Below are 12,650 nucleotides of genomic sequence, written 5' to 3'. Positions count from 1 at the left end.
TTCACACAACCGCTGCAGCATCCCAAAGACCACCTGATCAAAATTTGGGCGCTTGGCAACCGGCCTGTATTTGTGACAGATGTGACCCCCCCCCCCTTTTGTCCCCTTCTGACAAGCAAAGTCCACGGGGAAGCTTAACAACCGTGCTGCTAACTTTAACAGTTGCAGCAACTCACTTAAATATCTGTGGCACTGCAAGGTCGTAAAACGGAGCCAAACTCACTTAACAACGGCCTTGCTTGGCAATGGAAATTTTGGGCTCACTCGTGGTCGTAAGTCAAAGACTTACCTGTAGTCAATTCTCCAGCATGAGGGAAAGAAAAAACAACAACAACAATCATGCATGAAATCTGAGAAACAATTAAAAGCTCTAAAATGGAGGTTGGTTATAAGGCAACTTACCTGCTTGCGGAGCCGTTTTCCCTTCAAGCTGCAGCTCTTTACGTGGGATTTCGTTTTCATATTGAGCCGGACAAAATTGCCACATTTCTTTGGTGGCAGCCTGGAGGGGAGGAGGGGGAGGAAAAAAACAACCTCCTATCAATACAAAATGGCTGTAAAAGTTGGACCAAAGCTGGACCATAAGAAAGGCTGAGCGCCAAAGAATGGAGGCCTTTGAACTCTGGTGCTGGAGTAGACTCCTGCGAGTCCCTTGGAACGCAAGGCGATCAAACCAGTCACTCCTAGAGAGGAAATCAACCCTGACTGCTCTTTAGAAGGCCAGATCCTGAAGCTAAAACTCAAATCCTTTGGCCACCTAAGGAGAAGGAAGGACTCACTGGAGAAAAGCCTCATGCTGGGAAAGATTGAGGGCAAGAGAAGAAGGGGACGACAGAGAAGGAGGTGGCTGGATGGAGTCACTGAAGCAGTAGGCGTGAGCTTAAAGGGACTCCAGAAGATGGTGGAGGAGAGGAAGGCCTGGAGGAACGTTGTCCATGGGGTCACGATGGGTCAGACACGACTTCGCAGCTAACAACAACAATCTATCTATCTATCTATCTATCTATCTATCTATCTATCTATCTATCTATCTATCTATCTATCTATCTATCTGAGGAGATCAACCCTGACTGCTCTGTAGAAGGCCAGATCCTGAACTGGAAACTCAAATCCTTTGGCCACCTAAGGAGAAGGAAGGACTCACTGGAGAAGAGCCTAATGCTGGGAAAGGTTGAGGGCGAGAGAAGAAGGGGACGACAGAGAATGAGGTGGCTGGATGGAGTCACTGAAGCAGGAGGCGTGAGTTTAAATGGACTCCAGAAGATGGCAGAGGACAGGAATGCCTGGAGGAACGGTGTCCATGGGGTCGCAATGGGTCGGACACGACTTCGCAACTAACAACAACAACAATCAATGCGAAGCAGCACTATCCGACCTTGGCAACTTTAAGACTTGAAGACTTAAAAGACTCCCAGAATTCCCCAGCCAGCTCCTGACTCCAGAAAAAAGTGAGGGATATACCTGAAGCTTGGAGTGATGGATGTCCCGCTCCTCTTAGGACCATTTTCCTCGATGAGGTCCCCAAGTATATTTTCAGAAAGAAGTGGAACCGTCTTCGTTTTTCCCTCTTGCACTTTGACAGGCTCTTGGTCAAAGTCGTATTCATCCTTTCCTGGCTTTTGACTGACAGGGTGCAGTTTTTTGACAGGACTGCCCTCAGCCGGCTCTTTAGTCCTTTGGCGCTTTGCACAAACGCCGTCTTCAGACCTGCCCGGAGCAACTTGGTCGTCAGCTGCAGGATCCAGACACCTCTTCTTGCTCGACCTTCTCCCTGCCTTGCTAAGGGGAAGCTGCCCGCTCTCCCCATCACACAAAGCACCCCTCAGCCTGGATGAAGCTCCTCGCAGGAGACGCTCCTCTGTTTTCCGGCTGCCATCTTTTCCGCCAGTTTTCAGGTCCTGCATCTGCTCAGTGGTGGTAATTTCAGCACTGGCTTCACGGAAGGCTGCACCCATCCTTTCTTTGTCTGAAGCTGGATCATTATCCTGCGTGCTCGGTGGACTGAGGCCTCCAGCGCTTTGGACCACGGGCTGCCTCTCCGGCACGCCCCGCCGATGATTCTCCTGAAGAGATTGGCAGTCCTTTTCCCATTTTCTTTCCCCAGGTTGGAAAAATGGAGTCTGTGTCTGGCCTGGCTCCGTCCCGTTAATTGGGTCCAAACTGCAGTCTTGCTCCTCTCTACTCTCCAGTTTTGTACCTTGGCACCTGTCTAGCCACCCGGCATCCAAACTGCTCAATCGTTTCGTTACTGTCCGCTTTTGCCATCGAGACCGATCCGATGACGGCGGTCTCGGTTTCCGACCAGGAAAAGAGAGCTGAGCACCAGCCACGTCTGCAAGCGAAGAAGGAAGAAGAGCTGTCAGTTCCTTGGCATCAGAACCAGGCAAATCCCTGGGATGAGCTTCTAACGAAGGAGCTTCTGGTGACGGGAGAGGCGGAATCTTTTCAATTTGAGGTCCATCCTGTGCTAATTTAACTGGTTTCCTTTTGGGAGTGAGAGATCTCCTTAAAGTTATTGGACATTCCTGGGATCAAAAGTAAAAAATCAGTAAGTAGAATCAGATGGATATCGGTACTGAAATATCTCCTGAAATCTAGCATTTATTACATTTTATGCTGCTACCTGCAAATTCCTTCCATTATTTTATTTACCCCATTTATATGGCCATCCGTCGAAGAAACTCTAAGACAATGAATACATTCTTCACTCCACAGGCCTGGAGAAGAACTAAGTCATTTTGGAAGGTTTGGGCCTAAATTTACCAGATAACCCTCCTTTTCTCCCTTGCACTATTTACAACAGGGGTGTCAAACTCATAACATCACATGATGTGTCATGACGTATCGTGACTTTTCCCCCGTTGCCGGCAATGGGGTGGACGCCGTTTTGGCATGACACATTGAGCCCGCGGGCTGGCATTTGACACCTTGATTTACAAGATCAGAATTCAAACAATCAAGATCACATATTGGGTTAATTACATATAAAGTATGACAGCCTTTAGTTATTTTTATGTACTCACATCAGAAAGTTATATTTAAAATAAAAGCTAAACCGTGTCACTAGGTAGTACGGGTACCACCTGTGGTACATGGGCACCTGGCAGGTGGTACACGACCATCCTAGAAAAGTGGTAGCAGGAAAGGGGAATGAGCTGAACCGGTGGCAGCACCGCACAAGCCGGAGCGAGAGACGGCTGGAGCTGCAGGGCTGTCAGGGCTCAGCGGAAGACCCAGGATCAGCGCCAGACTCCAGCTGGAGCTCAGCGCTGATCCTGGTGCTTCTACTGAGCCCAGAAGAAGCGCCGATCAGCTGGAATGTTGCAGCATCTCCAGGGTCTTGTGATTTACATTCAGATGCTTGGCAACTGAACCACTCGGAGGCTTCAGCTGGTGCAAAATGCGGCCGCGCGAGTTGTGATGGGGGTCTCCCGATACTCCCATGTAACACCTCTACTCCGCGAGCTGCATTGGCTTCCGGTTGCCCTCCGGGTGAAATTCAAGGTGCTGGTGATGACCTATAAAGCCCTACATGGCTTGGGTCCGGGATATCTGAGGGAACACCTGCTGCCGGCATCAAGTTCCCTTCATCCAGTGCGCTCCCACAGGGAGGGTCTTCTCAGGGTGCCACCGGTAAGAGATTGCCGGCGGACGACACCCAGGGATAGGGCCTTCTCAGTGGGGGCGCCTGCCCTTTGGAACCAGCTGCCAGTGGAGCTGAGGACTGCCCCCGACCTCCGTTCATTCCGCCGGGACCTGAAGACCTGGCTCTTCGAGCTCTCTGGCCCAGGCTGAGAATTAATTTATTTTAATTGGGGTTTTACTTATACAGGGATAAATTTAATTTTTTTTAAACTTGGTTTTTTAACTTTTGTATTTTGGTTTTTAATTACCCTGTAAACCGCCCTGAGTCCTCCGGGAAAGGGCGGTATATAAATGTAATAAAATAAAATAAAATAAATAAATAAATAACTGATTCATATTTATGACGGTCACAGTGTCCCAGGGTCATGTGAAGGGACCAAAACCTGCTGCAACCACCCAGCAGAGGGGGGGGGAATAAAAACCACACACCCCCACCCCACCCCCACTGCCAATCCTCAACAGAAATGCTCACAACAACGAAAACCTCGGACAGGAGGAAGAGCGCCGCTGGGCGGGCAGGCAGGTGTCTTGCTCGGCTGTGGCTTGGGGGGCACTTTTTTCAGTGCCATTGTAACTTTGAACAGTCACTAAGCGAACTGTTGTAAGTCGAGGACTACCTGTACTTCATCACTTTTTTCCCTTTTTTGTCATCAAGTTTTTGACACTTTGCTAAGCGACTGGTGGTGCTCGGATGTTGCCATATGCTAAAAGTGGTACAATGGGTGAAAAGGTTGAAAGGCCCTGGACTAGGTAACCTGACCTGTTTATGAAGAAGTAAAGGAACAGAGGGAAACAATTCCTTTTAATTTCCTCTCTGCACTCTATTTCTCTGTTGCTTTTTTCTTGAGATTTATTTCTCTCTCTGTTTCTGGACTAGATTAATATATAACTGTAGAAGGCCATTTTTCTAATTTTCATTTCATTTGATTTTCTTATTGTCACATCGCACTGTTATTTTAATGTATTAAAATAACAAACGTAGACTTTCCTTCCAGATCGAATGTTGCTGAACAGTTCTGAATTAGTTCTAGCTATGAGCCCAGAGAATGCTATGGGAGATATCTATAGTAGCTAACTCAAAATGAGATGCAATAGTCTTATGTTTGTTGACAATAGAGCAGAGGTAAGAAAGAAATTAAATTGGCCCCTTTGCTTCATTAATGACTTTCATCCTCCAGAAGTCAAGCTACAGTACTTCTACATTCACAACTATGATCTTTTGCACAATATATGCTGCATTGTATGAATTCAGGAAATACAACAATGTAGCAATTAAGTATGTTTTATGCAGCCCTCAACAATTACCAACTTTTCAGACCTTAATTTTTGCACCTAAGTTGCATTTCAGCTTCATCCCAAAATGCTGTGCGGAGGCCTGCAAGGACTCTGGATTCTGCTGGCTCAGTTTAGGAATCTTCTGCCCTCGATTCAGGTGTGCTCCCCAGGAACCGAAATCAGATGCCTTAAAAAATAGACCCAAGCACAGACAAAGACAACTCAGTTGTTCATATTTTCAAAAAGACCAGGACAGAGCCACAAACCTGACTATCTTTTTTTGGGTTGCCCTCTTCTGTGAAGGCAGTGGGTGTGACTAATCAATAGCTTACACTATGCAAATTGAGATAGTTGGGTTACATGGGTAAACTATGATTAGGTGAACTGGGGTTTGCAAACTGCGCAAACACCAGCAGTGAGTTTTGGATGCTGTGTACAAAAGGAGTGAAGGGAATGTCAACTAGCCATAGGAAATTTCAGGGAAGCTGATAATGTGTACTACAACTCACTTAAACAAGGCAATTAAACATCTAGTGGCTGCATTTGCAAAATACGTAAGCTTGGTTAGTTTGAATCTTGGCTTATTTTTTGTGGTTCAGTGTATTGTATTGCGTGAACCCATGAATGTGACTACTATAGTAACTAGATTTAGCATATTGCACCAGTGATGGCGAACCTTTTAGAGACCGAGTGCCCAAACTGCAACCCAAAACCCACTTATGCATCGTCGGGTGCCGGGTGGGCGTGGCCCATTGGGTGGGCGTGGCTGTGGTGGTAACGGCAGACTGGGTGGGACAATCAATTCCAACTTTGTGAGATCTTTTTTTCCCCCCGCGAGAAGTTGATATTGATTGATTGAACCTTTTTATTTTGCAGACGGTGTCGGGGGCCTAAAGCGAAAAGGTTTTATAAAACCCAGCTGAAGGCCTAGGACTGGGGCGACGGCGTGCATGCCCACAGAGAGGGCTCTGTGTGCCACCTGTGGCACCTGTGCCATAGGTTCGCCACCACCATATTGCACAAACTCAAGCAGGTGTTGTTAAAGCAAGTTTTGCTTTAAAGCAGGAGTCTTCAAACCTGGCCCTTTTGTGACTTGTGGACTTCAACTCCCAGAATTCCCAGGCTGAGGAATTCTGGGAGTTGAAGTCCACAAGTCACAAAAGGGCCAGGTTTGAAGACCCCTGCTTTAAAGGAAGAAGGCAAAATGATTTTTCCTCTGCAGGATCAGGGTTCAAAGAGAATAACATATTTGCAATACTTAGTAACTCCATTACCTTTTCCGGTGCTCCGGGTTGCTGATTTTCTTGGTGGCAGCTCATGACAGATTCAGCACGATCATGATGCTCCTTGGATTCCTTTAGAGCTTTGTACTCTCTGTACAATGCTGGGTACGAATGAGAATTTTGAGCTAAGAATCACGTAGCTAAATTAATTCTGAAATCCATCAGATACACAATCTTTCTTAGGGAGCAGGGTATCCAACTATTCACTTTGCACAGAAAATAGTTTCAAATTCAGAATATGGGGGGGGGGAGAGAGAGAAGGAAGAAGAGGTTTGTGTAACGCTGCCCTCAGAATGAAACGTTCTGTGCATCCCAGTGAAAATTCTTTTCACTAAAGCACAGAAGTGTTCAGTTAAAACTCACTGAAGTGACATCTATGGAGATTCTCGGACATCCAGGTCACAGTTGCCCCAAAGGTTCTTTCTCAAGAGGCAACTGGAGTTTTTTAATTATTATTCCTGGAAGGCGTTTCACTTGTCATCCAAGAAGAACTGAAGAAGCTTCTTGATGAGAAGCAAAATGTCTTCAAAGAAAAACCAAGTAAGTTCCGTTGCCTCTTGAAAAAACACCTTTGGGACACTGAAATTACAGTTACTAAAAGCTGAGAAGGAAAATTTAGCTATTGTTCTTCCATTAAATAAAACTTTAGCTTTGATCCGGATAGAAAAAACACACACAAACATTTCCAAATTCTTGACAAACTTTGAGCTGAGGGGGATTGACTGAAGGTGGACCTGAACGCTGTTACCTTCCCACCGTAGTGGTCCCTATTTTTCTACTTGCATTTTTATGTGCTTTCGAACTGCTAGGTTGGCAGAAGCTGGGATGAGTAACAGGCGCTCACTCTGTTACGTGGCACTTGGGATTCGACCCGCCAAACTGCCGACCTTCTGATCGACTAGCTCAGCGTCTTAACCCACTGAGCCACCACGACCCAGCAGTTTCTTTGGTGCTAGTCACCCATGTCCTCATATTATATTATAATATAATATATATTATATTATATTATGACTCATGATGCCATTAAATTTTGCTTTTTTAATAGTCAAGAGTTAAAGAGTAAGAAGTCACTTTTACCGTATTTTCCAGCGTATAAGACGACTGGGCGTATAAGACAACCCCCTATATTTCCTGTTAAATTATAGGGTTTGGGCTATACTCGCCGTATAAGACTACCCCTCTTCCAACGCACACCAAATAAAAATTAAAAAACATCAGATTTGATTTTAATATGGTAATTTTAATTCAAATTACCAACAAAGATGGGACTGGAGGCTAAAACATATAAGGAACGGTTGCTGGAATTGGGTATGTGTAGTTTAATGAAGAGAAGGGTGAGGGGTGACATGATAGCAGTGTTTCAATATCTCAGGGGCTGCCACAAAGAAGAGGGAGTCAAGCTCTTCTCCAAAGTGCCTGAAAGCAGGACAAGAAGCAATGGATGGAAACTAGTCAAGGAGAGAAGCAACCTGGAATTAAGGAGAAATTTCCTGACAGTTAGAACAATTAATCAGTGGAACGACCTGCCACCAGAATTTGTGAATGCTCCAACACAGGAAGTATTTAAGAAGAGACTGGACAGCCATTTGTCTGAAATGGTATAGGGTTTCCTGCCTTAGCAGGGGGTTGGACTAGATGACCTCCAAGGTCCCGTCCAACTTATTATTATTATTATATTATTATACATGCAGGTACTTAGTAGGAAAACTGTCACTTATAAACATAAGGCTTTGTCATCAAACATGTAAACATAAAACAGTGCAAGTGGATTAAACGTATCTTAATTCACTCTAAAGCTTTCCCTGCGCAGAGCCTTAAGTAACACCAGCTGCCTGCAATTAGTGCAGGTTCGCATCCCACCAGGCTCAAGGTTGACTCAGCCTTCCATCCTTCCGAGGTAGGTAAAATGAGGACCCAGATTATTGGGGGCAATAAGCTGACTTTGTAATAATTTATTTATTTATTTATTTATATAATAATATTTATATACCGCCCTTCTCCCGAAGGACTCAGGGCGGTGAACAGGGCAAGAATAAAAATACAAAGTTACAAAAATTAAAAAAGGATTAAATATATGCCCACTAAAAACAGTAAATACAATATTAAAACCCCAATAAAACAACAATAAAAAACCCCACCAATCCCCCATCAGGCCAGGCCGGCTTGTTCGAATAAGAATGTTTTTAGATCGCGACAAAAGGAGCGAAGATCGGGCGCCATCCGGAGCTCAACCGGTAGCTGATTCCATAGCTACCAATACCATAGCTGATTCCAATAATGCCGCTTGGGGGGGCCCCGAAGCCCTAATAAGCAGGCATATACATAGAATGAAGGCTATTGCTAAGCACATTGATTTGTGCTTTAAATTGTAAGCCGCCCTGAGTCTTCGGAGAAGGGCAGGATATAAATGGGATTTTAAAAAAAAAAAGACCAAATGGGAGATCCGCTCCAGGTTTTCCAGCCAGCCTGCCCAGTTCCTGAGTCAAATGTGTCCTTAGAGCTAAGCAGCTGCTCTGGCTGCGGCATTCCCCACCTGCTTTTCAAGTTGGGATAGACTACAGCTGCTTTTCAACTTTAGAAGGAAAGACGCCCAGACCCCAGCCTGTAAAAAATCACAGACTGCAGCTTCTACTCCAATTGGTCCCGCTTTCCCTGCGCAGACTAAATGGGAGATCCGCTCCAGGTTTTCCAGCCAGCCCTGTCCCTAACGTTTCAGCACCCGGCTATAAGACGACCCCTGACTTTTGAGAAGATTTTCATGGGTTAAAAAGTCGTCTTATACGCTGGAAAATACGGTATATTTTATTATTTTTTTATAGGATTAGGAATAGGGTGGGGTTGGGATTAGGGCTTTTTTTTAAATAACATTCTTAATACTTAGCAAACAGCATGTTGTCTGGGTTCATGTATTTAAAAAACAATGAATAGTAATTATCATAAACAATATGTTAATTAATCGCTCAATAAGTCTTCTTCAGTAAGAAGTCACTTTTGACAAAACATATAGCCAGTGCTTTTTTTTGTAAAAGAAAAAGGTGCCAGAACTCACACGTCATACAACCTGCCTTGCTTACCCTACAAGGTTCCACCCAAAAAAGGTGCCGGAACTCCGTTCTGAGCGTTCTATGACAAAAAAAGCCCTGCATATAGCAATGCAATCAAAATGAGGATCCATTTATTTTTGTTATAAAATCACTGCAATTAGCATCTAGTTAAAAAGTTTTAGATGCAGCTTTCTAGTCTTCCTTCCATTCTGATAAGAAAACGATCAAAACATAGCACTCGAAATGTTTGCAAATAACTATCACTTTCCACTGATCAAAACTGATGTTCTATCACATTTGACTAGTGCAGGGGTAGGCCACCTTGGCTCTTTGATGACTCGTGGACTTCAACTCCCAGAATTCCTGAGCCAGCATGGCTCAGCTTGGAAACCTCTCCCTTTTCCCTCAGCGTGGCTGGCTCATAAAAGAGCCAAGGTTGCCTACCCCTGCACTAGTGTACCTCCAGACCCAGGACTGTAATGAGCTGTAGAGAAGAATCATGCTTACTTTTTATTTTTTCAGGAGCATCCAGAACATCTGCCTGGAAAACAAAGAAAAATAAATAATTTCGGAAAACCGCTCGATTTCAGTTGTGTTGCAAATGGTTTAATTAGTCTACCTATAACAATGAAACCTATGCTAATGAGATATTAAATCACATTCGAAATACCTTGTTGGGCTTCCTCTGGTGCTCCTGAAAAAAAGAAATCTCCCATTTTTTCAGTTGGATCTTAATTTTGTCCGAAGGCTCCATAGTTTCATTTGGCAATTTCCAGAAAACTGTATGAAAAGGCAGAACGTCAGGTGAATTAGCCCCAAGGAAACTCCATCAGAAGATTTAGCAAGAAATACCAAGACACAACAAAGATACCAATACGAACTAGGCAATATCCAAGTCCTTGACCCAAACATCAATCACTGCACAATATTCTCATTCAGATTTTGATACATGTCAGCAACTTTAAAATTCCACTTTTATTGTCCTGCAGTTTAAGTATACAGAATACGAATAATAACACACAGTGTACACACACACACACACACACACACACACACTCTTAATGTGGAACTGGAGATCCTTTACAGAGGACACATATCATGGCTGAGATGGCATTATTATTTGAGTTTGTCCTATCAAAGCTATCACAACAGAATTACCATTTCTTTTTTTTCAACATGCTAACATTATTTAATGAATTATGGTTCCTAGCACAGTCAGCCAGATGTTCAGATAGGATCTGGCATTTTTATCTACCTCAAATTCTTCCCAAAGGCCTAGGACAGGCAGATGTTGATGTCTGATGCGATTAGAGGTACCGTCGCAGGACGTAAACTGCTCCGAGTGAAGCTGCCTTCTGCAATTGACTGATAGTGAATTTGTCAACACCAATGGTGTTCAAGGGATGCTCCAGATATTTTGGGACTGCATCCAAGGCAATCCTATCCTTTCACTATTGGATTGGCTTGGGTGCACCTTTATTTTCTTTAATAAATCATCACTATGGCTTTCCTCTCTTAGGAAGGCACAAGACATAAGAATAGGGGGTTTATATGAACCCACAGACCCTCTGCACCATTTCTGCCTTTAGATTCCAGAAAGGAAAGCACAGAAGGTAGAAGCAGGAGAAGCCAAGGAAGGTGACAAATGGAAGAAGGGAAGCCAAATCTTGAGAATCCCAAAATAACAATTTATAAAATAATCAAGGCAAGTATAAAAAAAATCCAATCAAATTAAATCAATTTAAACCCCCCTCACTTTCCAAAAATCAAATAAATGAATGAATGTATAAACAAGATCCCCCTTTCTTAGCTTTCATCAATCCTCTGTTGACGTCATCAGATTAAAAGCTGGTAGTTGGAAAACTTGCTTATATAGCTAGCGATCGTCATGGATCACGTAACCGGTCTACCTGCCTCCCCGCTCTCCCAGTTGGCTGTGTTGCTCCTGATTGTGCTGTATTGGCCAGTGTCAGCCTCAATTTTAACATTTTCCCTCCCCCCGCCTGTTCCGCCCGCTGGCCACGCCCGCCCTGCTGCACGTGGATGCTCAGTCGTTGCCGGATCATCCCTCCCACTGTCCTGTCCGGTAGCATCAAGCTGTCACAGTCACATCCAGTGGCAACCCCCCGCCGTGTGCGTCCCGATCGCACTGGGGGGCAGTCTCTCCCCCGATCCTGCAATGGGCCATGCTGGTGTCTCCATCCCCCCACTCACTGTGACCTCCCGCCATTCCATGGGGAAGCGTCCCGGATCTTTCGTACTTCTATTCATCCAGTATAGTGGTGGTAAAAGATTCGCCCGCTCTGATGCCTTGCGCAGCTGTTCGTGCCTTCTCAGCGTTGGACATGCTGGTAGTAATTCTACATGTTGGTTCACTGAATATTGATCTGATAACCAAGCTTATTTTAATAAGCGGCCACCTTTCGTGGGGTCCTGGGCAACGACCTCAGCCCCCGCAAAATTAAATGTGTGATCACTCTCAGCTACATGCGCCCATACTTGAGAACGCTATTCATGTCGTCTGACCACTAACTCGTGCTCGTGGACTCTAGTCCGGAGACATTTCACCGTTTCTCCAACATAATTGCAAACAACAATTGTTGCAATTGATCTTGTAGACTACAGATGACCTATCGTCTTTGGACAGCGGTTCTTTTGGGTGCATTATTCTTGCGCGCAATGTCTGGCTTGGCTTATGTGCTACACTAATATTGTGGGACGCAAGTATCCGTGCGGTGGCTTTGGATACACTATTAATGTATGGGAGCATTACCCAAGTCATGGTTGTTGGTCTATCGTGGATTGATCGTGGTTCCTGATGCTTGCATCGTCGTCGAATGAAGCCTGTCGAGTACCCATTTTGCCTGCATATGTAGTGGAAATATGTCTGCTTTAATTTTTGCTACCATTGTGCTGCAATGGGTATCTACTCTTTTGAACAGCGTTCAAATGCAGCTGATCTTGTGCGCAACTGGGTGATTACTCTCATGATGTAAAATCCAATCTATGTGTTGTTTTACGATGAACAGCCGTGGAAAGGGTACCATTGATTTGACGACTGACCAGCACGTCCAGGAATAGCAGGGTGCCATTGATTTCTTCCTCCACCGTGAATTGAATGTCTGGGTAAATCGAATTCAACCTCTCCATGAACTTGGTGCTATTGTGGTGTTTAATAATAGCAAATGTATCATTGACAAACCTGATCCAGAATTTGGAGCGGTAGTCGACCATTGCTTCGCGTTCCAGTCCTGTAAAACGGCTTCCGCAATGACCACTGAGATAGGGGGCCCCATAGGCGTGCCTTTGTTTGTTCATACGTATATGGTACCCTCAAATGTGAAATACGTTTTGAGGCAAAGGTTCAGCAGCTGGATGAAATCTTCTGTACTAGGTGAGTTGG

At 44.7% G+C, this 12,650-nt stretch overlaps 1 protein-coding gene across 1 annotated transcript in view; it reads right to left on the bottom strand.

The window, feature by feature from the left end:
• RECQL4 (RecQ like helicase 4) overlaps nucleotides 1–10,001 on the bottom strand; it is a gene marked incomplete at its 5' end in the record, with an annotated part of 41,485 nt that extends 31,484 nt beyond the window's left edge. The window contains 6 exons of the mRNA XM_081325638.1: nucleotides 403–502; nucleotides 1,462–2,525; nucleotides 4,964–5,107; nucleotides 6,195–6,304; nucleotides 9,755–9,788; nucleotides 9,918–10,001. Coding sequence (XP_081181764.1) covers nucleotides 403–502; nucleotides 1,462–2,525; nucleotides 4,964–5,107; nucleotides 6,195–6,304; nucleotides 9,755–9,788; nucleotides 9,918–10,001 — 1,536 coding nt within the window. The remainder of the gene's footprint in view (nucleotides 1–402; nucleotides 503–1,461; nucleotides 2,526–4,963; nucleotides 5,108–6,194; nucleotides 6,305–9,754; nucleotides 9,789–9,917) is intronic.
• Nucleotides 10,002–12,650: the final 2,649 nt, after the last annotated feature.

This window comes from Vipera berus, assembly GCF_964194415.1.
Source record: "Vipera berus genome assembly, chromosome: 3".
Taxonomy (NCBI): Eukaryota; Metazoa; Chordata; class Lepidosauria; order Squamata; family Viperidae; genus Vipera; species Vipera berus.
Note: the sequence above shows the minus strand (reverse complement) of the source record. Positions and strands in the feature narration are given on the sequence as shown.